Source organism: Phaethon lepturus, unplaced genomic scaffold (genome assembly GCF_000687285.1).
Source record: "Phaethon lepturus isolate BGI_N335 unplaced genomic scaffold, ASM68728v1 scaffold12947, whole genome shotgun sequence".
In the NCBI taxonomy this organism is placed as follows: domain Eukaryota; kingdom Metazoa; phylum Chordata; class Aves; order Phaethontiformes; family Phaethontidae; genus Phaethon; species Phaethon lepturus.
In genome coordinates, this window is record NW_010552570.1 from 34,901 (window position 1) to 61,124 (window position 26,224).

Here is a 26,224-nt window from a genome sequence, read left to right on the forward strand (position 1 = left end):
GTCATAGGTATATTACATGTACCTAAATATGGATTAAAACCTTCACTTCAATGTTAACTTCTGAAAATTTGGACTATATTCATAAGGTATCTAAAATATAGAAAGATTGTCAACTACACAAAAGTAATTAAAATTTTTAGGGACATTTAGTATTGGAAAATAAGTAGCAAATCTACTCAAGTACTTTATGAAAATGCAGCATCCACATATATGTCAGAGTGACCTCATAGCAATGTTCTAAGTGGGCTATTCTTCTACATCAAATCTTTTTTTTAAATAAAGTGGGAGACCATTTGTTTCTAGTTATTACTTAACTACATTCTGTATAAGCTTATGCTAACTACAAAACAGTCGCTACCTTATAGCAAAGCATTTGTTCAGCTGCTGCTAATGATCAGCTTCTTAAAGGATTACTATTAATGCTTCAATACATGACCCTTTTTCCTATGACTAAGAAGCAAGTCTTATTAGCTCTGGCACAGCACCAAATTATTAGGACTATATGGTTTCCAGACCAGGATCATAATTATGGCCTCCAGCCAGCTCAGAGTGTGGGCAAAGCTTGCTCACATCTGTGCATGGAAATGTTTCCTTAAATGCTTCTTCACACTATCTCCTTGACAAAGGAAGCATATCTTATACTTTTCTGGGGTCTTCTGAGGGCAAGGTAGTCCCTGAGGAAAGTACAAAATGCTAGATTACGAGTTTCAAGAAAAGTTCAGAAGGAAGCCAGATTTTAGTGAGGGAACTGGAATCTCCTGCTCATTTTGCCCATGCTTTTTGGGTAGCAGATCGATGCCTTTTTCCCCCATCAGCCTGCAAGAGGCCAATGACATTTCTCATCAGACAACCATGCTCTGCTAACATGTACCCCAGGGTGGCCCTCATGCCCCTGGCAGCTGCACACTTCCAGCCGCAACCTCTACCTCCTGCTAACCAGGTACATGCAGCCGGAAGATGCTTCTCCAGTCTTCATTCTCCTTGCACTGGTCACCAAGTAAGGACTACCAACCTCTCTCAGAGGTTGGGCAATAGCATTTTCTTCAGATTATTCCCAGAATTTGTCCTTGGTGACATGAGAAGCTGTACAGGTTTTTATATAACAGCTAGACTTTCAAAAGCACCAGTGATCTTCCTAAAAAGTGATTTTAGGAATACTAAACCTGACCATCCAGATTTCTTATAGGTATTTATAAGTAGCTTCCATTAACTGCAGGAGCCAGAGACGACTAATCAAGGTAAGGTGGTTTTGCAGAGACACGGACTCTCATATCTTGAAGACAGGACTTGGACAATTTTTTAAAATGCACCCAAGACCTTCTTAAGGCACATCATCTGACAAAACCTGTTTTCACATGCTTTAAATCTGTCACTTTAGGTGTATTCTTCATGCATAGAGACAGCATAGTAACTTGCAGTTGTTATTTGTACTCAGCCTGCATATGAGCTCTAGAACCAACTGTAAAACTATTTTTGCTGTGACAAGTACTTGCAGTTGTGAGGGCAAGCAATCTGAAATTAAATTCTTACTGCTTCCTTTGGACTACACTTAATTAAGGGTAGATAGCTGGTACACTACTACTTCTGTAGGAACATGAACTGGTTAGTATAATCAGTTCTTAAGGGTGTATGGCTTGCTCTGTACTGAAACTAAGTACTGAGATAAATTTGATAATGTATTTTTATAGCATGTAACACAACAGACCCTTTTCTTCAGGTGCTGTCACCACACAAAGAATACCCACATTTTGATTTCCATAAGAAACAAGAAAAGAAATAAAGACGACCCAAAAACCTGAATTTATTTTTTCTCAAACATCTGTCAGCTCCCTTGCAAACGTCTGCTTCTGCATATAAGACAGTTATCTTTGTGTAAGAGTGTGTGTTTCTGTACGTAACATCTTTTGATTACAGTTCATTACTCTTCAGAAGACCTGGGGTCACTCTCTAAAGACCTTGACTGTAAATACTGTTTAGACAACATAATTCCAGATAAAACCAAATGACATATGGAGAGATATAAAAGGATTAATTTTAAGTAACAGAGCAATAATCGCATTTGTCTACTTTAAATTTCATATTAAGACATTTATATTCAGGAATGTACATCACTGTGGTGGAACCTGCCTAGGCGTAAAGAATACGGCAGTCCTCACACCTAGAGTTTGCAATCTAAGAATCACAGGTAGAAAAAAATCATTGAAAGAAGGAAGTATTTGGGGGATCAGCATGAAAGGGAAGTATCAAAGATAACACGCAGGTCACAGTTCATAAGGACCGCAGCTTGCCACCTGCCAAGCCCTTGTCAAGTAAAATTGACATAACAGGCAGATTTTGAGGTGGAACTTGGAGAACACTTTATCTGCAGTTAACCTGCTGACCAGGAGCTTGTCCGGTCAGATGCATAGAACAAAGTGTCAAAAGTGCCTCTGGAAGAACAGAAGATTGAGTGACTGAGGCTGGCAGCAGCAAGCAGAACGAAGGCAGAAATCAGTTGCCTAACAAAAGGATAAGTCTGATAATTCTGGTGAAGCTAACAAAGAAAACTCTGGACAGTCCAGGCTAGTACCCAGGAGCAAGCTGGACCTGTGGCACAGGACTGGATGCAGCACACGGAAGGCTCTGTGGCTCTACAGATATTTCCTATGTGACGCTGAAAAGAACAGGCAACTTTCAGGCCTTACTTTCCCTGTTGTATGCCATGGAGAAAATAGTTCATTTTTTCCTCTGCCACAGTGAAAAAAATCTTCAGGTTTGTAGAGTTGCATCTTAGACGGAGAAGCCTATATCCGTGCTTAGTAATTACTACCATATTAGTACCACCTTTTGATCATCTCATTTTAGACTGGTCACTTCTGAAAAAAGGCATGATGCCTCTGTAATATCTCAACAGGACTCTGATTTATATCATAAAAAACAAACTTCACCTGTTCAAGCACCAAGGGCAAGTGATAACATTTAACAGGGTGACAAAAAAATACTTCACCAAGATGCACAATGCTGTGCATAATTCTGGCTGGAAAGAGAAACCAGTGGTACGGCAGCATCAATAGAAGCTCACTCTGTTTACAGGGAATAAAACAGTGTTTCCATATTGCAGAAAGTAAGAATCATGCACAGCTCCATGCCTTCTGCAGTTACCATCTGGACAAAAAACATCTCCCCACTCCCAGTCTTTCATCCAGGTAGGTCCACAAACAATTGTTAGGAGACAGCACTAGCATACTCATGCCTGTAGATCATGCTCTGGGCTTGTGCAGCATCTGTACAGTTGCTCAGGGAACCAGAACAATGACATAAGTCAGGAGGGGAAAAAACCCCAAACCCCCAACCCCAACTAATCACCTTTTTGTGGCTTGGTTAGTTTTCTATGCAAACAGTTTCCAAACCAGTTGATTGTGCAGTGCACAAAAACCTACACCAATAAATACAAGGCAGATGGGAACAGGGAGCTCAACTTTCAACTGCAGACTAGGAACCCTGCTCACAGGGCTTCTCCAGACTGTGCTGCTGACATTTGGCTGCTTCCAGTGCATTGCTCTTCTCACACCCACACCACTGTACTGGAATAGCGGCCAGAGGAATCCTCTCCCATGTGTGTTTTAGCTTTGGGCAGTGATACACGCCTGGGACCAGAATGGAAGCTGCTATTGTTTTTCATTTCTGACTCCATAAAAGGAACGTTATTGTTTCTCTTACTTTTTTCCACCTCCTCAAAGAGTTGTTCTTATGACCACTAGTTTCAGCAAGTTTTGTTCAAAACTAAAACAGTACTTTCCCAGCTTGCCAAGTTCTGTGCCTTTTTGCAGAACTCTGATGGAAGTGACATGTTAACAGGTCGATCCATGAAACAGTGGAGCCTCCATTCGACTCCCCATGAGATGCTGATATAAAAAAGCATCTTGTTGATGTAAATACATAGGAAAAAATACCCTCAGCACCGTAACTTATGACAGAGGTTGAGTACCCTATACATATGTAAATCTCCCACTTAGTCCAGCAGCTTAGTGAAATAATGACAAAAAAGTTAGCTCTTCAAGAGCATCAGTGCTTTGTTAACATTTGAAAAGCACTTTGAGACCTAGGTGAAAAGCTCCTGTACAGCTACAAGCAGGGAAGGAAATCTCTATCCAAATAAAACTTGAGGAAATGGCCTCAAGTTGTGCCAGGGGAAGTTTAGATTAGATATTAGGAAAAATTTCTTTACTGAGAGAGCGGTCAAGCATTAGAACAGGCTGCCCAGGGAGGTGGTGGAGTCATCATCACTGGAATTGTTCAAAAAACATGTAGACGTGCCACTTCAGGCTATTGTTTAGTGGGCTTGGTGGTGTTGGGTTGATGGTTGGACTTGATGATCTTAAAGATCTTTTCCAACCTTAATGATTCTGTGACTCTGTGGGAAAAGCCACAGCAAAAGTCTTGAAAGTGGCATAGAGGCATTAGGCCTCTCTGCATACAGAGATGAATGCTGGAGCGACCATGCCTTTAAAATTTGAAAGCCACGGCTAAAGAAAAAGAGAAATCTTGCCCTTTTCCATATCATAAGATTGTCTTAAGAAAACAGAGAAGAAACTTATTTAGTTTTCTTTCTTCAGGGCTCCACTAACCCCCTCTTTAGCTGTTAAACTATTTTCAGAAATGCCCATAAAGACCAACCAGCTTTCCTGGAGGAGAATTCATACCTCCTTTCCAGAGATGATCAGTCACAACCTGGCCTTGGTTCACAGGGACAAAAAAGTAACTATGCAGATCACTAAAGCAAAAGGTCGTCTCACTGCATTGGCACATAACCTGCACTTCACCTCCGAATAATCAAATCAGATCGATTTTATCTGATGTGTTGTGTAGGCAACCGGCTCTAGGTGTCCCTGCTTGACCAGGGGGGTTGGACAAGATGACATCCAGAGGTCCCTTCCAACCTCAACCATTCTGGGATTCTGTGATTCCGTACCAGTTTTTCATACAGCTAATATTTAAAAATCTTTGTATGTTACTGTAGTTACCTTTACAGCTAAGATTTTAATGAAGCTGGACAAGAATCCTGGAAAGTAGGGAGGAAAAAATTAAAACATCAAAATAGTTACAGTAGAAATGTACTCTAGGACTCTAACTCTGCATCATGTTTACTGCATCTTGTATTTTATAATGGGAAGATATTAAGAAAGAAAGTAGTTCCACCTGGATGAGCAGTACATAACTTTTTCAAGGGCAAAGGACCAGTCCAAAGGCTACATATCACAAAGATTCCCAATCCAGGCTTCAACTTTGAGGATTTCCTAAATAGGGTCAGGTTTCTCTATGAACCTTGACTTGGACTGTGACATAAAACTACTGAAGCAACTCTGAAAAAAAGATATTACCTAGACCACAATGCTATTGTTCAGGACTCTCCTAAAATCAGCCCAATATTCTCCAGCATTTTTCATTGTAACAGTTTTCATTGGACAGTTTTTCTAGAGTCTTGCAACACCATCAAGCCTTCTTCCTCTTCTGTGTGATTTGGCCATTTAATACCAGCCTGACCACAAATAGGTCTGGGACACTCCTCAAGGCTTGCATATGAATAAATTTGTTAATGCATCTGTTACTGGTTGGTAGCCAGTCAAAAGCATGTATAACTGGTTTCTTATCAGATCACAAGAGCAAGTTTTGTTTTCTCAAGCTATTACAGTCCCTGGATCGATTTCAAAAGAAGCAGGCAGGAAAAAAAATCAGTGTCACCTTGCAATCTAGATACAAATCAGCAGAGTCTTATGAAATTACTTACATTATTTTCTTGATTCCTGTTATTTTGAAGAAGTGTGATGACACAATTGTGGATGAAGAATGCAAGTGTCAGAACCCCTGTGAGCTGAGGGAACAGAATTCTAAACTCTAAGGAAGGAAAAAAAGTGTTAATAACTTACTTTGAAACAAACAATGCCAAAATGCAGAGTATATACAGTGCTATGGAATCTACTGGTGAAAACATGAACCTCCATGTTGAAATGTGTCCTAGTTTCAGCCAGGGTAGAGTTAATTCTCTTCATAGAAGCTAGCGTGAGGCTATGTTTTGGATTTGGGATGAGAAAAAGTTGATAAAGTGCTGATGTTTTGAGTTGTTGCTAAGTAGTCAAGGACAGTCCAGCTTCTCGTGCTGGCCTGCAGCGAGCAGGCTGGGGGTGCACGGGAAGCTGGGAGGGGACACAGCTGGGACAGATGACCCAGGCTGGCCAAAGAGATATTCCATACCATATAACGTCATGCTCGGTATATAAAGCTGGGACAAAGAAGAAGGAAAGGGTGGAGGGACGTTCAGAGTTATGGCGTCTGTCTTCCCAAGAAACCATTACGCCTGACGGAGCCCTGCTTCCCTGGAGATGGCTGAACCCCTGCCTGCCCATGGGGAGTAGTGAACAAATTCCTTGTTTTGCTTTGCTTGCGTGCGCGGCTTTTGCTTTACTTATTAAACTGTCTTTATCTCAAACCATGAGTTTCCTCACTTCTACTCTTCTGATTCTCTCCCCATCCCACCGTGAGGGAGTGAGTGAGCGGCTGCGTGGGGCTTAGCTGCCAGCTGGGGCTAAACCATGACAAAATGGGACACCTATTTTATCTTTGACTACAGGCAATGTAGATATTTATGCAGGGTATTTATGTACTTTCAATGTAGGACGTACAAAATTAAGGCAGTGGTTACTATATAGCACACTCTCCAGCAAAGTTTCACGAGAGACCCCAACAATCAAAGATTATTAGGTTAATCTAGGATTTACACACACAAGCTTTTCTGCTTCTCAACAGAACACATTTTTGTGGCAGCAATTACTTGCAGTCAGGCTGTATAACTATTGGTCCCTGAACAGGGAGATGAGGGGAATGGAATCATTTGCGCTGTAAGCATCTTTGGTTGTAAGCATAAGAAGTCACTTATGCTACCAGAGGAAAAATTACATCTCTTGATGTTTAAGAGGTTCTGCTTACAAACCAGGGCAAAGCAACTTCTTGTCTTATCATACACCTTGCAGCACCTATACAGAATTTATTTTTTTGTCTCCATGGGAATAGAATTACTCTGCTGCTTTTAAAACTTGAAGGATTATGTTCAAAAGATTGTGTTTCCAAAGACTGTGTTTCTGGAAGCGCTGCAACTGGTCTAGGAATTCACAGTGTGTAAAGCACCATCCTTGCTGGTATTATATAAGGATAAATGTACTCTGTAGAGAGTTAACAGCAATTAGAGGTCCCTGAGCTAGCTCAGCTTCTGGAAAGCATCCAGCAATACAGCAAAACACTCATCAGAGGTTCACAAACCCTTACAGATCAAACCGCAGAGAGCTCCATGCAAACGTATTTAAACCAGATTTCTCTTAAGTGCTATGAAGTCAACAAGGTAAACACCCCAAGCAATTAATGAAGGGCTCATCGAGGTTGAGAAAATATGCCTTCCCTAGGGCTGGATTCACTGTATCTTCTATATCTAGCTAGCATGATGCATTACTGATGGAATTGAGGGTACAAGCGACTTTTGGGCTTGTTTTCCATCCAGTACTTTAATCTCAGTAATAAAAATCAAACTGACAGATTCAGAATCTCTTTCAGCACTGCGTTTATTCCATCACCACAAGAATCAGTAGTAGCTGGCTTTGTATGCATTAGCTACATGCTTTGTCTATCTCCTAGCAGTACTAGTCCCATTGCCAAAATAATCAAACTACCGGATGCACCACTTCTTAGTGACCTGCAGCACATGTCATACTAGAACTCACTTTACACTAGGACTGCTTAATAGATCTTGGAGTTGAACTTCAAGATGCTTAAAACCTGATTTCTTAGACTTAGGCTGGTTTCCAGCTTATGTGGGTTTGTTAGTGAACCATAGTCTGGGCAAATTTTCTCCTGCACTCTCAGGAAAAGCCCGTAGATATGAGGCCACGTGAGCATTTAAGACTGTCTGCTGAGGCAGTTCAGGTTAAATTCATGTTTCCATGCTCCCAACAGAGCAAGACCAAATATTGTGGTCTGTCTACTGACTGAGCAGCACATGCTTGAGTATCATTTCTATTTACAGATAGCATTATGAATAATGCCATACAAAATAAATTAGGTCACTAATGCAGATGTTAATCATCCAGTGCTTTGAAATCCAAATTTTTACACTGGAGACAAAGTTTGTTAGTCCAAAAATTCTGCCGAAAAGTAAGTGCAGTGATGGAAGAAAGTAGATAGCATACATAGCACTGTTTCAGAGCTACCTATATCTATCTTTAAGTTTGTACTTATGCTGCACTAGTCAGGAGGATTCTTAGGGAATTATGGAGATAATCCAGTTCATCCTCAAAGCATCTGCTTTGGTCTTCCACACAGTCATACTCAGCAAAAATTGCCTGGCTTTGAAGACTCAGCCAGAAAGGACAATAATTTTTTTTTCTTGATGACATGACCAAGCAGAAGAAACTGTTTTACATAGCCTTTCACTTGTTTCTTGGCATTCAGACTTTTCAATAGAATTCTGAATGCCTGGCTGAGATGAGGAAGACATGACCTTCAGCAGTTAGGGAAAAATGAACAAATAGATTTGATGATAGGTAGGGGCTGTGTGGTGGAGAAGGGTAATACTGGGTTTTGAGCAGACCTCTTTGTCAAACGTACATGGAATACACTAGCTAAGCTGTTTATTCTGCTTATTATTGTGCCAGATCAATTTCAGTTCAACTAGAGAGATGGATCAACCAAAAGGGAGTGGTAAAAGACAACACAGAATAAGTAGTTGCAAGACTAATAAGTAACTGCAAACTGTGATGTGAACACACTTAAACCCGTTGAATTTCGTATCAGTAACTTTACTCAACTATCTATAGTTTACTCACTGAGTTGTTACTCTTGTTGCCACAGTGTGTTATCATGATTCCACATATCAGGTTAGGTTCTATTAGAAACATGGAACAACCCTGTTTTTCCTTTTTTTTTGATCTCTGTCTTGCAACAGTAATTCAAAACCCATCCTAATGTTTTAAGTTATCCTTGTTTTCTTCTCCAGTTCTACTTTACTGGACCTAACAATAGGCCCATGTGTAAAACTTAGTACAGTGCTTACTGCGAGTGGGGAACTTAAAACGCACAAACCCACAAAAGTAACCCTAGGAAGGTGCATATCTCTAAATTTTGCCTTAAGTAAACAGGTTAACTTTTAAATAAGGACAAAATACTCTTGTTTCTAAGAACAGGAGTGCTACAACTCAATAGTACAGGACACAGCTCCTTGGAGCTAACTGGTCACACAATTCTGCCTATTGTAAAGGATGGGGAAAAAACAACTAAGACCTAACCCCAGATCTCTCATTCCAGGCCTCCTAAAACAAGAAACTGATCTCTTTAGACCATCTGTTCATGCAATACCATTGTTTATGATTGTGACATCTGACACAGTAACTTGTAACAGTAATTTGGAAAGAACAAACAGCCACTAAAACAACATTCAGGAAAACAAAAGAAACATACTGGAGAGCTAACAGGTGTTTACGAGAGAAGAGCTAAGATTATGGACTAAAACCTGAGATAGATTGGGAAAGCATAGGAAAATTGTACTTATAAATTATGGTGAATGAGCTATTTCATTTAAGCAAGACAGTATGTGGAGAACTTACAGCACCTTTAGCAGTCAGCCTGTCTACCGTTGGTCATTTGTAACTGCTACTGAAATAGGCATGATCTGAAAATGGTGCAGCTAGAACTTATTATACTATAGGCAAAAGAGGACTATGGCAAGCTTCTTGTCACATGATAAATTTTGGAGATACCTCTAATGGGCAGTCCTCTTTACCAGTGCTGATACTGTCTGCTAGAAACATCACTGGGAAAGGGATTCCTTGTCACTTTGTCACAAGGGTTCCTTCCTGATTCTCTACAAGCCACATCAGACAGCATTTCCTCACTTTATTTATATCACAGAGGTGTTAAAAGGTGAATGAGAAAGTCATTCATTAACTGCTTTAAAAAAACTTAAACCTTAAAAATCATAGATATGCTCATTACTGCACTTTAATTATCTTACCTGGTACAAAAAAATCATTCTCTGTAAACCAGTTGTATTCTAAGTGGATTCCCAGACGAGCAGCTTTTACAGTAACCAGAAAAACTAGGTAGACAACTGAAACCGTACCTGGAAAAGGCAAGAGCCAAATAAACACCATGAGGCAGCAGAAAGTATTTGTGCTGTGTTTTATTCCTGCTCCATCCAACTAGTTACCAGTAGCCCAAACATTTAGGGTTAGTATTCATTCTTAAAAATACAGGCTAGGTCTAAATTTTCTTTTTCTTTATTTCTTTTATAGGTCAGAGAGAAAGAATAATGCACTTGCACCCAATTCAAACTTTCAACATGTTTAATGTTCTCCAGACACTGCACTAGTGACAGTGGACGAAGTAACCCTGTAATCCCTGGTGCTGGGCAGGCAGGGAGGTCTAAAGGCAGTAACAGATCAGCCCAGGCTTCAGCTGTCAGGATTTTAATCCAACATGAGGCAAAGTCGGCCTTCAGCTATTACAACGTCCATTCAGTCGCTCAGTCGCTGACTTTTTGAACCAAATGGTCTAGTAAGACATGAAATTTTACTGCATTTGTGAACTTTACAGTCGGAGCTAGAAGCTGATAACAACATTTGCTCACTAATGATTTAAACCTTGTCTTGGTCATAACTTTGGATAATCTTTATCATAACACTACATTTGCATTCCATCTCGTTGGTTCAGAGGCATCCAGCAATAGGGTGCACAGCTAGAGGACTACAGATAAGATCACAGATGGATATAAATGCCTTGCTGTGTCTGAATGTGGGATGGAGAGCATATGATCTTGTCTCCTGTCATTTGAAAGATATAAGGGCAGAACAGTAACTACCTAGAAATTGAAGGAAACAGTGCAACGGTAATTAAGGCTACTGCAATGCAACCTCCCAGTCAATAATACTGCTAGTCACCCGAGAACAGGCTATAAGTAAGTAAAGACAAAGAAACAGCATTTTTACAGTTTAGAGTATGGTTTCAGGTAAGATGTCATTTCATTCTAGCAGTATCTCCAGGGTTAAAAAATAAACTGAAGATATTATCTTTTGGTCTCACAGAGAAGAATCAAAGTCATCAAAGAATTAGGAAGACAAAAGGTTCTACACTTGAGGATCAGCATAGCATATTCTGTAGTTTCCTAATGATTTAGGTTTCTGTAGGTGTAAAGATAAGTAAAAGTTCTGTATAAGATTCATTTCAGCATCTCAAAAATTGCTCTCCATTTTTTCTTGTTCTATAAACTTCAAAGTTTACAAAAATTAAGGCAACTTTGAACACCTTCTGAATTACATAATAACCTATTGAAGTTATGAGAAATTTCATATGTTAATATGCAGGTTCTCAAATAAAAAAAATAGTTGCCCACAATAATGTGCTTATTTTAAAAACACATACAATTACGGCTAGATCTCCCTTGATAAAATATTTTCTTATCCCTAGTGTTATATCTAGTCTACATAAAAACCTTACTTTCTATATAGAAGCACTAGCACTTACCCAAGTTACTGTGCTGTATTTTCATTTAGTGGTTTCAGCAACAGCAGATCCAAGCTCTAACTGTCACACCGGAACAAAGGACAAGGTACACTAGACCTTCAATTCCCTGTCCTCCACCTCCTTTATGATACATCTCCATCTTTTTCAACCTGTTCTGTGATCACCATCTCCTTTTACCCTTTCTCTTCATCATGGGCTTCAATGTTATGCCCTCAGACCTCTCCTAATCCATAAACTGTGACCAACTCCAGACATCATTCATGTGCTTTATCCACTCTACCAACCCCACATGCCTTGGTCTTCTATCTCAAGACATGGAAGCAAGAAGTCACAATTATTGTCCTTGTAGCATAGAACAGGCCAGGGTACTGGGAGCTGGGGCGAAGCACAGCAGCAGGTTACACTGATTGACTGATGTGATTAATCAATCCACTGATTGGTAGCAAATGACTTCAGGTCAGAAACAATTAATCTTTGGAAGTAATTGCCTGTGTTGAAATGTTTACCAGATGAGGAAGGGTATGCCTGACTGCTTGTGCCAAGGTAGTATGCATCAAATGCTGCATAGCAGTATGTGCACCACCATCTGGGAAAATCTGTTGTAAATATAGTGGGACTTCTTTTACAGGATTACCAAGGGAGCAAAGAAAAAAAAATTAACTCCTTATTAATTGTAAGGCTCAAGCAAAGCAGGATAGAAAGCCTGTGGGTGATTAACAAACCAACCAACAAACCACACTGAAGCACAATATGGGCTGCCCACAAGCTACCGGAACAGCGGCTGGAAAGCTGCCTGGCAGAAAAGGACCTGGGGATGCTGGTTGACAGTTGGCTGAATATGAGCCAGTAGTGTGCCCAGGTGGCCAAGAAGGCCAACAGCATCCTGGCTTGCATCAGAAATAGTGTGGCCAGCTGGAGTAGGGAAGTGATCGTGCACTGGGGAGGCCACACCTCGAATCCTGTGTTCAGTTTTGGGCCCCTCACTACAAGAAGGACACTGAGTTGCTGGAGCGTGTCCAACGAAGCTGGTGAGGGGTCTGGAGAACAAGTCTTATGAGGAGCGGCTGAGGGAACTGGGATTGTTTAGTCTGGAGAAGAGGAGGCTGAAGGGAGACCTTGTCACTTTCTGTAACTACCTGAAAGAGGGTTGTGGTGAGGTGAGTGTTGGTCTATTCTCCCCAAGTAACTAGCGATAGGACAAGATGAAATGGCCTCAAGTTGTGCCAGGGAGGTTTAGGCTGGGTATTAGGAAAAATTTGTTGACTGAAAGGGTTATCAAGCGCTGGAACAGGCTGCCTGGGGAAGTGGTTGAGTCACCATCCCTGGAAGTAGCGTAGATGTGGTGCTTAGGAATATGATTTAGCGGTGGACTTGGCAGTGTTAGGTTTACAGTGGGACTCAATGATCTTAAACGTCTATTCCAACGCAAATGATTCTATTCTATGATTCTACTCATTGGAGCAGTTTTCACCGTTTTATATACATTTTAGCCACAAAGAACCAATGCTTTAATAGTATGTTACCTACCTAATACATTAAACTTCGCAAAGAAGGATGGAGACTTCAGATTTAGCAGGGGTAGAAGAACAGCAATCAGGTAAAACGGTACTGTTTGTGATTTGTTCCACCACTCTTCAAAGAGTTCAAAACCTGTATTGTTGCCAGAAGAGAACGTCACACTCCTGTTCTGTGGTGGGTGACCGCTAGCAGCACTTGGACAAATGACTGGAAAAAAGGAAAAGAAAAATATCACCAGATGAAAAGGGTTCATGAGCAAGATCCCATAATTTCTGGAGAGTGTTTTACCTATGGGGAATAGGACCACTCAAAAGCAATGTTTGACAACTCAGTTCCCAACTTCTACTTGTTGGTTTGGTTGGGGTTTTTTGGGGGTTTTTTGAGGGGTTTTTTTGGTTTTGTTTTGGTTTGGTTTTGGGGTTTTTTTTTGTTGTTGTTGTTTGTTGTTTTTTGTTTGTTGTTTTTTGTTTTAAATCAGGAGTTCAGCACTAAGATTTCATTGCCAGGCACCTTTCACTCTAAGATGACAAGTGCTATGGTTCTTTCAGCCTTGCACAACAAAGATGCTAATTTGTTTGAAGCCTGAGCTGTGGCATAGGATCAGCCTTCAAGGTCACACACCTGTAAATAGGTGTGTTCAGTGCCCACAGTCACCTGCTGGAATCAAGACACAGCAATTCACCTCTGCATCTGGCAGAGTATTTAGCATTGTAATCTGTCCCTGCACACTCCATTAAGATCCTATGAACCAAGATACAAGCGCATCTGTGTACAGAAGAGCCTGTATCACTGTAGGTTGCTCTGGGAACACACAAACTAAGGATGCCAGGAAAGCTACTATAACTACTGGCAGGTCTAAAACTCATGCACTGAACCAAAACATCCTGTCATCTTGGTGCCCTGCCAGGTGCCAAGTACATCACTGCTACACAACACAACAGAAGCAATTTAAGATATGCACCCATAGCACTACCAAAAGGGAACATCACACTCCTGTTACATGGTGGCTGATCAATGGCAGCACCTGAACAAGTAACTGGAACAAAATGAACCAAACAAAAAGATCCCTTGATAAAAAAATGTTTATTTGATTCTTGTTAATATCAGCATTTCTTTCTAACACATGCCTACAAAGTTATGTGTTGAAATATGAACCTGTCTTATTGTTCTCATAATGCCTTACTTTAAATTTTGGCATCCCACAACACTTGATTGCCTTCATGCCTGCTGTTACAAAGGCAACGGTGTGAAAAGTCTTCCGTCAAATTTCTTGAGCGACCATTATATTATTTTACTTCCAGCTTTCTTATTGCTTTCTCTCCATTGCTTGTAAGAGGAATGTTTCACAGACCTTGAAAAATGCTTTTGTTCTTACTGATCTCCTTGGTAGCCTTGAATGCCCTGCCAAGAGTCATTTAAGCATCTGGCAGCCCTTAATTTTCTGAAGCAGCTGCTTCAAATCTTCCAGTTGCCGGAGGATGCTGTGGAATATTGTTGTGTACTTTGTCTCCAAGTTATACCCCCTGCTGCGTAAGAATAGGACAGAACAGCAGAAGCACGAGAGAGCACAAGGTTGTTGCTGCAGCAGCTATTAGTGCCTTGCTGGTAAGGACTGTAGGAGAAACAGGATTCAACACCAGCTCAAATACACATCAGCTGGTTTTCAGAAGTATTTCTCAGCTCCTTTGCCTGACTCCAACAGCTGCTCTCCAGAAACACGGCTGCAGCTAGTGTGACACACAGCTGTCTGGCTGGTACTGAAATGTTTCCTCACTCCTACAAGCACCCAGGATAGAGAAAATTTTCTGCTTCATAACAAAGTACTACATGTTCAGCTACTGTGTACAGGCGGAAAGATCAGAAGCCAACAATGCCTAGCTGCTGCCTTCATTCTACATTAGTCTGCCTACTTAAGAACGCTCAACAGACCGATCTTCACACTTGACTGTAGTTTCTTGCGTTCATTGTGCAAATGTCAAACTCTTCACAAAAGGCAAGCAGTCGCTCAGCTTATGTAGCCTGACACTTGTTTCTTCCTACGCTCAGCATCACTAAAGCTGTTCCTATTTTTTTCAAATAAGAACGTTGTTGCAGGGGTGGTCAGGAGCGAAGATGCACCAACCAAGATTTTAAACAGTAAACAGATCTGATGTGCCTCAATTTTAGGGTATGAAAGTTAAAATTACTTAAGACAATTCCTCATTGTGCAACTAGTGTTAAGAGGTCTAACATTCACGGTTTTAAGGAGGATCTATCTCAGTATACACAAACTCACAATTTGCTTTTTAATCATTATTCCCATCATCACTTTCTTTCACTTTCTTTTTTTTTTCCCCCCAGTTACTAAGCTTTCCAACTGTGTGGTTTTTTGTGGAAGTACAAATCCCAGATAGAAAATTACATTTAAAAAAAAAAAAAAAAGGTAGTTAGAACTGAGGATATACACTTTATAACTGGAATGTGGTTAGGCATGGAAATATGATTTGCCTTTAAACCCCCACCCCAAACCAGGAAACACAATACCAGTAAGTGCTTCTTACCTTTGTTACTTCCATTTGTGCCAGGAACAATCTCGGTTACATTAATGTCATGAACAAAGTCTAAAAAGAAGAAAATCTTGCTATCAATGTCCCGAACCTGCTATTAGGCTTTTATCTGTTGACTCGATAAAAATTAAGTAAGGAAATACTTTGGAAAATTGTATCAGAGGCGTATACAGTACATTGCACTCTCTCAACCCCAAGTGGATATTAAAAAACTTTCTTTTAGAAGTGTTTTAAAGTAGCCCCCCACTGCACTACTTTCTTCTAAGCAGCCCTGCCCATTTAAGAAGTTCCCAAGCCTCCCCTCCCAGCTGCTCACTCCTGTTCCCCCAGCACACCTCGGCTTGTCCCAGCTCCTCGGTCTGCAGTGTTGTACGGCAGGTTAGTCAGGCGATGCACCTTAAAACCAGCCTCTTTTGGGACAGAAAAAAAGGGCATCCAACCATACCCTTAGTCCAGATGCTATTATATGGAAAAAGCTTCCCCTACTCATTTGTCTAACTTTTTTTTCCAGAAGAGGCTCTGTGGGATGCTTTTGTATTTTAGAGGAGGTTATCTCTGGAAAAAGGTTTACGTCTCTCTGTCTACAGTCATCTCTAGTAGTATTTTGTTTCCACTACACTCCTGTGTTACTTTACTGCTCTGCCACACCAGATATTTCCAAGTTTCTGCAATTTCACCAGCATGGGAGTACTGGATAGCAATTTCCTTAAATTTATGTACATATACACACAGAAAATGCCCATCAGCTTGGAAATTTAATTAGTCTGTCTCTGGTTAAAATTTACTTGTGCTGCATGTGGGTATATTATGCACGCAGAACATCAACTGGGGCAATAGGCCTCAGATTTTTTAAACGCAATTAACAGCAGCTTGTTTCTCATAAAGAAAGCAAAATGTCTTGTGGGAAGAAAACTCTTTTTTGTTTCTTCATTTTGATTTATGACACCCTGAATTACAACTGAGTTTCTCACACTTACTGATGAGCTCAGTGTATACAACAATCAGAGGATTAAACTAAAATCACTCATCACCTCCTCACTTCATCACTGTTTTGTGTTTCTACTTAAAAAAAAGTACCTAGTGTGAAGCCATCAAAAGAACTGATAGCTCTCACAGAATTAGAGCACTTTAAAATTAGTTATAGATGGATAGCCAATTTATGTTTTCTCTGTACTTAAAGTGTTTTAGGAGTAGCAATTCCATTTGTGGATTTATTTGTTTCATAAAACAAAAACAGAAAAAAAGCTGTTAAAAAAAAGACAGGATATCATACTTGGCTTGCAGTTCTTGCATTCTTTGTGTACTACTAATTTCTAGACCATCCTCCCTTAGGAAATCAATTTGTTCCCACCTAAATTTTGTGTGCAGATTTTTAAAAAAGTAATCTGAATGCACTAGAATTAAATATAGTAGCCTGCTTAGAGTAACGCACGGCTGGAAGATGTCATTGTGTCAAACCTACATCCTATTACCCATTTTATAATTTAGTAATTAAGTAGCCACAATGAAAGTTAAGACAAGGATCCAATGATTAAAGTTATCACAGTGCAAACAACTGAAATAAGAACCCCAAACAAATACAGGTAAGTGATAAAATGACATGCCAATCTCAGGGAAAAGCAGGACTTTCTTCCTAGAAAATGAACGGTTTTGATCATCTCGAATTTTTCTTATTAGAATTGGGGTTATTTGGTTTAGGATAACTTTGGATTAAAGTGCTAACCTCATTAAAAAAAAAAAAGTCTAAAATTAAATGGCCTGAGCAACTTATGAATTAGGTCAGCTGTAAAATATACCAGTCATTAACCAATAAAGTAAAGTATGTCCTTCAGGGACGGTGGGAACTCTAATTAAACATTGTTTAAGAGGTGTAAGTGTCTGTGCTGTTATTTGCCTCAGAGCTTTGTTAATTACCTTCAAAACAGAAACTCTTAAACCTTAGTTGTGCTATTCAACGCTATGAGTCAGGTTTTCAAAGCTCTCAATTCCATCATTTATTCCCACAACTCTACATACCTAATTGATTGTATCCACAAAAGCTTGTGTGTCTGTGCACGTACAAGGGTGTAAACAACCAATATGTTTTCTTTTGTAGCAATGCCAGACTAAGAATTGCTCTTCCACTGTGCTACAGTTCATCGTTCCTTCAGGGACGCTTGTAAACACTTTCTACATGGCAGCACTCTAAGTGTGTTTGTTGAAATCTGGAATGAAACTCGATTTTTTTTCATTAACCCAGATCATTTCAACAGCCTAGGGTGTTATACAGCTGTTCAAATAGTTACACTCATGCAAATAAGAGCAAGTGAAAATATGAAGTGGAAACAAGCAACCAGGTTTGGGTTGTTTAAGCTACACCAAGAAAACTCATTACTGACATGCAAATCAGAAAATTGGTACTTTGTCTCTCAAAAGTGTGGTTTTAATGAAAGATTGAGAAACTGCCTTTGAAAACGCACATGATTCTTCCTATAACTCCACACATAGTTACTTACTCTCACTTGACTTTTCACACAAAGTAACAGAAAAATCAAGATGAAGTAAAATGGACAATCCTAAACCAAAGTCTTGATCTTTCCACAAAACACCTGTAAAAGTTAACCAAAAATATATACTTACTGTATATAAACTTTCCTGTGTTGAACAGAAAGTTGGACATAAGCACCCAATAAACAACCATGGCTCCAACAAGCGATACCATAGAAAATAAAAGGCTTGACCATTGACCAAAGGATCCAAAGTAATACTTGCAAACGTCTGGGAATTCCCAGTTTGAGGTATCTATTAAAGCTAGAGATACAAAAACCAGGAACATAACAAAATGTTATATTAGAGTCAACAGAACTCTTCATGACAGGATGTGTTTTTGTGTCATAATACTCTTACAAAAATTCACAGTGCTTCCAAGGGCTAAGACGACTGCTGTTAACTTTAAAGTATAACATTCATTAGGCGTGTGACTGAAGGAACCTGAAGAAGTAAGAGGCTTTTATTGTGGCCATACCACTACTTCGAGTAATTCCACAAGCACTGGAATAAGACATGGTAGAAAAAATCCAGCCATGCATTTGCAGCTAAAGCCTTTTGCAGGAGTTATGGCAAAGTAGGCCAGACCATGACCTAGTCCTCAAAATGAGTTGTCACAAACTGGAGGTCTTAACTGCCTTTAGTTGATCAAGTGAGGGGCTAGTTTATGCATAAAAACACTAACTACAAGAGCCGCAAGATGAGTTTTGAACAACAGAAGTACATTCTAAGTAGAACCACTGTCAGTGAGGCAATTGTCCATAAACTGCTTCAAACACAAAATGTACACAATTTTTAGGGTAGTGCAGGCATGCAAGCTACATCTACAAGTGGATGCAGCTACAGCCCATGCTGTTCCACTGTGAAATGCGATCAGAAATACATGTAAAGAACTGGACAGCGCTTATGGAGAAGAACGGGAGCCTCTAACTCCGTAAGTCCTCAAACACTTAGTGAACATCTGAGACCTTGCTAACAGTTTGGGTTTGGCTGTAATACTTACTTAGGTGCCAAGGAATTGAAGGATAATCTAATAAGGCAAGACAGATATTTAGCTTACAGAACTTAGATCCAGTCTACAAAATTAGGGAGACATTCAAAGGAACAGCTTTTATTTGTAGGTCGAGTCTAACATATAGTAAAGATACAGACAAACTAAGAATCTATCAGATCTCTGCATTTCACACTTAATGGAAACATTTGTGTTATGAAGCTTTGTTTTTCTTACGTATCATTTTCCGTGATTTCACAACTCTGTAGCAGCAATAGAGAGTCAAAATGCCCATCAGTAAGATGAGAATTATTCCAGAAGTAAAGCCTGCCTGTTAAGAGGGAGAAAAACAGTTTATTTATCAATAACGCTACAGAAAAATTAAGAGCAAGCCATGTTACCAAAAACATTTGCATACGCATGCATTTTTCATACTTTTACCTGTTTTATTCCCCATGGGATACTTAATATAGATGTACCCATCATTGTATTCCATATCATAAATCTAGGAAGAAAAGAAAAAAGCCAGTGAATAATTTAAAAAGCACTCTTATTTCATACTATCCTCTTAGCTACAATACTTATGCATACAATATAGAACATTCAATAATAATGCATTTTCTGGCTAATATATGGCAAGGTGCTTAACATACATTGTCACTATACTGGAGTTTTTACCATAGCCATCTGTGCAACTGTCAACTTTAAAAGCAGTTCCTAATGGACTGTACACGTAGATTTCTTCAGGAGCTGGAAGTACATGATCAGGAGCAATCTAATAAATGGATAAAAACCAAGACTTATTAGTAACATCAAAGTAACTGTTGTCTCAAATATAGCCAACTGTTGTAAATCACAATTTTTTCCCATGAAAAGTGTATTAAAAAAAAAAGTTGGACTACATTCATTTTCTCCCTATGAAAAAAAAAAAGCTGGTGATAGGATTTTTAGCTAGATAGCAGAAAAAGATTTTTCTTCTGCAAAATGCCTGTAACATACTATGCACAGACCATGCTAGTTCAATCATTGCAGCTGACCACTGCTTAAATCCTCTCATAGATGAGAGAAATGAGTACACACATCTAAGCAGCCTGGACCACTGTTACAAAATTCAAGCTGTTTGTATGTTTTCTGTTCTCTTTGGATGGTGAAGGCATTGTACAAGAAGTCAGTCTCAACCTGTGATAACACAAGACCTTGTTAAGGCATTCAGCTACTAGATATTTACTTCAAAGCAAGCTGCAGAGCAATTCTCCCACTACTTTTATTTGTGCTTCTTTTATAAACCTAGGCTGGGGAAGACCCAACATGCCAGAGACCTCTCAGTTAATCTGACCCTGTCTTTGCCTTACCAATGCCCTGTCTGCAGGAGACGTGAGTCTACTATAGTAATGAATCCGCTTATTCATTGCTGAAGCTTCATCAGTGACTCTCTGCATGTCATCGTTCACACTGACTATGTTGGTAGGCTCCACATGAAATGGTCTAAAGGAGGGGAAAAAAGAAAGAAAAACAAAACCTTTAAAACCTAGAACATAAGAGGTAACATACAACTCGGAGAACAGCTCAGTATCACTCACGATGAGTCTGTCGTTCACTCACAGAAAGCAAATGCAAAAATATCACCGCCATGAGGGACGCTACCACCCATGAAAGAATCATGTGTTTGTATCACCCATATTACAATGGCCTCTTGCCCAGATTCTGTGGGGCAACCTAACATCAAAATTCAGACCTAATATCCAGTCTATTAGTTCTCAACAATGAGTCACACCAGAACTACATGTTAATAAGCTTGGCCAAGCTTATTAGTGCTTATAACCAGTGTTGCCAGAACTAGTGATGAGGAACAGAGGTAGAAACAGAAAGCATGAGAATGCAGAAGCAGAAAGAAGACAGAGAAAAATACAGGAATGAGAGGTCATAACAAGGACCACCTATGAAAAGGCTAGGAACTACTAATCTAGCCAAAAACACTGCATGAAATTGTGTTCAATGGGGAAGGAATCAAGCCCAAATAAGTCCATGACCTCATACTATTTTTAAGCCAATGCAACCAGGAATGGAATTTGTCACAGAACATCGAGCAACAGATGTCCATTTGCAATTCTGAACTATTGCAATTCACAACTTCAACAGATTTAATGAGGGTAATCACGGAGAACAGGACTGTCAGCAGCAGAAGTCCTACATCTCTCATACAGAGATGTACAAAATACAGGTGGTCTCCCTTCCCTTTTTTCCTAGCTGAGTTAGACTGCAGGATGGTCACAGCCACTAAGCAACCACACCACACACCCCTTGTTTTATCTGCACACATGTAGGTACAGAGCAGAGTGAAAGCTGTTCCTAAAGTTACAACACAACATAAATCTAGTTTCATGCAAGGAACAGAGATATTCAACCTAATCAAGATACTGTAGATTTTTATTTTTAAATCAAGTATAATTTACTTCCATATAGGCATATTATACTATTGCCTAAATGTGACATCCAGTCCTAGCACTGACAGCCTAATTTCTCAAAAAAGAGAGGGGGTATTGGTGACCTGGAAGCCTTGATACAAGGTTTTGCCCTTTTTTTTTTTTTTCTCTCCCCCTTTCACCAGTGTTTTTAATTTCTAAAGCATTCTCAACAGCTTTCTAATCTTCTTCTTCAACGTTGATGTTTAAATCACTCAGAAACAAGAACCACCACAAAAGCAGAACCCACAGAAGTACCAATCACAACAATTTTCAGGCAGAAATTAGGTCAGCAATAAATCCATGACATTTTTTCTGTAATATGAGCAAAGCCTATCTGAATTGACAGTTTTTCGATACCCATTTCTGTCTCAGATTACAAAGGAACTTGGTCAACCCCTCCTGCCCCAGCTCTCAATACCGTGACAAAGGTCCCATTCTCTTTCCCAGTGAATCATTAAGCATTTGCACCATGGCACCACCTTCTATCTGGAAGACAAGGAATACAGCTCTGAAGCTGGTTGTTGTATCTTTGGAAGAGATGAAGGTACATCCTTATTTCTGTGTGCTTAAGGGGACACAGCAGGTAAAAGTATTTACGGGAATAACAAAAACTGACTGACAAAAGTTGAAAACAGAAAAAAATAACTTTCTTTTCTCCACATTAATTCTTGCCTTCATCTTAGATTTCATTAATTCTTACATCTTCCTTCATGTTAAAAATGGCTTAGATTTGCTAAGCTCTTTCCCACTTACTGAAATGAAAGTGAACACACTTTCAATTTTTAAAACATTCTCAATCAACTCTTTTTTTCCAAGTCTATGACATGAAGTGGGAAATCCCCATTTTGTATGTGCGCTTCTGTGGTGTTCTTATAAACAATTAAAAGAGATACCGCAATTAAACAAGAATAAATTTTAAGCAATAGATTTATTACACAAGTCAGAGGCACACAGGGCTAACTAATTCCACAGGTACGTAACATACAATACTCATGGACTGTCAGCTCTAAAGGACTTCACTTGTTTTGGCTTAAAATTTATTGGGCTGATCCAGTCATTGGACGCTTCTAACAAGTATTTCATTAGAAGACCTTAAAATAAAGACTAGTTATGAAAACAGTAAATGTAATATGTTTAAATGCCTCCCCACCCCCAGCCAATTCTCTGCTGTTTTCTTTTTGGATCCTGACACACTTTATATTTAGGACATGAAAAGTATGTGTTTTGCTAGTTATACGGCAGCTGCATAGTGTGAAGAGTTTCATGAGGACTACCTCTTTTCCCATCTCCAGTTAGTATTATTAGTACATCCTCATAAACTTCCATTGCTACTGTGCAAAAACTACACTGAGACAAAGTCTACATTTTGCTTCAAAGTGAGCAGATCTGTGGCAAAGATTTCCTTCAAAATGGTGTTCAACAACTGCTGACATGGGCATCAGAGAAAACTCTTCCAGACTGGAAGACAGTAGGAGATCATTTTTTAAAGTAATTCAAGTTAAAGCCATGGATTATTTTAAAATCAAAATAACAGAAAATGTGAATACAACATCCTGTTTTATGGGGAAAGCAGTATTATTGGTCAACGACCAAAAAAATAACAAGAAAAAATTTCACATGTAACAAAAATGTATCTGTTTGTAGCTGAGAAATTCTTTAGAGGAAGATACTTCATTTTCTTCAGTATTATGAACAGAGTATGGATTGAACATGCAATTTATGGTCCAGCACAAAACAGAAGGGTACGATCCAGAATCTAATCTACCAGTGAGAAAAAAAAAAATTAAACAACCCCAAGGAAATTCTATATATCTGTTGCTGCTGCTTCCTGCCTGGAGAAGTGCACATGTTTAATGCTGCCAGTACTTGGGCTAATTCCCCTCTTGACACCTTCTGGTGTACATTTGGTGAGAATTAAAATGATCTAAAGCAGAAATTAATTTTCTTTTTCTCAGGGTACCACTGCGCCTCTAGTCTTACTGAGCAAGTGACTATGCTAAAATAGACTGTCCACCCATCAGTTTTATGGTTGTTGGAGATCTCTTTGAAACCATCAGTCTGACTTGGAAGCTATGCGGACAGGCTGGGATGTAACCTTCCTTCCTGATCCCCAGCAGGAGAGGGTAGCATGCTGTCTAGGATCACGACCATTTCCCAGTGTGGCCCCTAGATACACTTCTGATCAGACTGGTTGTAGGGCATACTCCGAAGTCTGAGAAACACTCAAAGGCTCAAAGAAGTTCTCAAAGACTGAGATTTTCAAAGCCTTAAGCAGGTAGGATATAATCTGGGATGTATTGTGGAAAACTTTCTTCAGGGACCTTAAGTCTAGCAGACAAGCACTCCATACATGCAAGCATCAGCAGCTGCAACAGATTCCTAGAAAACTTGGTGATTTATACAGGCAATCACATCATATCTCGCATGTGGCAAAATGATTATGAAAAGTATGTGGGACAATGTGATTTGGAGGAAGGGGAGAGGTTACATGACCGGAGGGTGTGACTACCAACGCAAAACAGTGCAGACAATTTCCATGCATCGAGATAGACTATAATGTCCAATGAAATTATTTATATACATACTAAAAAACACAATTACAATTTATATTTCAATAGCTAGACTGAAAAACAATCTTCTCTTTACCACATCAAACACACCGGTAAAACCAGCTGTTTTCCACAGCACCATGAGTATGGACAAGATGCAGGTTCTCATGCAGGAAGTCCACACCTCCCATACACTACAACACCGCATATGTACTTCAGAAACTATTCCCAGCAAACCGGCAGTTACACTCATCTGCTAGTTATTTCTCAGTCACACAAAGGGACAGTTAATAAGAATTCCAGTGCTGGTCCAGGAAAAGAGAGAAGAGGGCTTCTGTCCAAACTTCCTCACATTATGAACTTGGGTAACAATTTTTGCAAGCAAAGAAAACAAAAAGAGATGTTCATGATTGAAGTTGTTTCCAAATATTGTGCTAGGCAAAGTTAAAATGTTGGATTTGGAAGGTTAGAGGGAACAGTACAATAGGAAAATTTGTTTGGCAAACTACATACAATCTTGCAACCACTAGCATTCATAAGGATGCTATATCTTTTTGTCTGGGTATTTTCAGCAATGCATTACATCCTGTAGAGCAATGAAGCAGTATGGCAAATATCTACCTCACAAAGTTTTAAACTAAATAGTACTGTTTTCTGAGTACTTTAGTGGAAATATTTTTACACAACAAGCAGCTGGTTCTGGACATCTGGACATCAAAAGTAGTGTTCTGAGTACTGAGCTGTTACAATATAATACAATTTTTCGTGTCAGTGTGTGTTTTGACTCTACATGACAGTATTAATGACTTCACGTTAGACAAACTTTTCATATTTAAACAAACACAAAAAACCCCACCATTTTAGAGGATGCTTAACAATTTCTTTTCTCTCCTTCAAAAAGACCATGAGGAGCTGTTGGACAGATTCTTTGATATCGCACATCAATCAGTTACTTTTCAGGGATGTGATAGGATTATTACACAGAAATAAAGCTAGTAAATTCCTAGGGCTTTACTGTTCTACTGAGTCACTAAATTATTACAGGAATGCTGTATATGGTGCAGGAGAAACAAAGGAGTAAAACTGATTCATTGTCATGGAAATTAAAGTAAGGAAAAAAGTAACAATAACAAGACTATACTCACAGGTTTGTATCTTTTAACTGCCTATCTGGATAGGAACATTACAGATGTCAGTGCATTTCTCTTAAGGAAACCTGTTCCTAAGAATTCCACCACTAGCTTGATTTTTATTTTCTAAACTGTCTGAATTTACATAATCATTGTAAGCAGTATGCTTCCAGTTTATCTTTATTCTCTTGGTGATACATTTGACTTACACTTTTTCCACATTTGTATCACCGTTGTCATTATAACGATTACACCATGACCACACAAGTATCTTAAAATGCTGGATGCAGAACCAAAATAACGTTTCAGAGCACAATACTAAGCCACCTCTGTTGCTCACAGGATACACATTTTAACAAATAAAGAATCACAAGCTTTACCATACCACATTTCAAGCATTGTTCCCTCTTCTGTGTCAAAGGCAAAGCTGTTCTACTCCTCTCTTACAGAGAAGTAAGAAGGTTCTTAATTAAGAAGGTTCTAATTCTTCACAGTTGGCATTAGTAATATTAGTAATCAGTAAAGATGTTAGTAACATAGAAAATGAAAAGCTGGCAATGGAGTAGAAAGACCATCTGTGTGTGCAGCAGTAAAAGCATAACGAATGCAGAAATGGTGGTTTTGCACAGGTTAGTCCCGACCACTGTCTACCTTTTTGTAAGTTAAAAGAACTTTGAAAATAAAAGGGAACCAAACACTTTTGCATGAAAAAGGCTTCTCTGACTGCCATCTACAGACACTGTTTAATTTATAACTGTTTAATTTCACCTACTGATCTCTCCCACATTGTGTGAGAACACTACAGGACTTCAAAAAGAATAGAAGAAGGAAGAAGGCTTGATCTCCCTTTAGCAGGGGGCACTGTCAAGTTTTTTCATATGCAAAACAACTAACAGAAAACATCATTTGTTTCTTTGAAGGTTTAAGTATTCCTGAAGACAACTGCAGTATCTGTTGA

General features: G+C 39.3%; 1 protein-coding gene across 1 annotated transcript in view; it reads right to left on the reverse strand.

Annotated features, from left to right (window-relative positions):
• The window catches only part of SLC38A9 (solute carrier family 38, member 9), a 41,566-nt gene that overhangs the window by 12,159 nt on the left and 3,183 nt on the right, over window positions 1-26,224 (reverse strand). Inside the window, 9 exon segments of the mRNA XM_010291253.1 lie at window positions 5,768-5,874; window positions 10,034-10,141; window positions 13,069-13,266; window positions 15,600-15,659; window positions 18,225-18,395; window positions 19,360-19,453; window positions 19,564-19,627; window positions 19,776-19,897; window positions 20,475-20,607. Of these exon segments, the coding sequence (XP_010289555.1) occupies window positions 5,768-5,874; window positions 10,034-10,141; window positions 13,069-13,266; window positions 15,600-15,659; window positions 18,225-18,395; window positions 19,360-19,453; window positions 19,564-19,627; window positions 19,776-19,897; window positions 20,475-20,607 (1,057 nt within the window).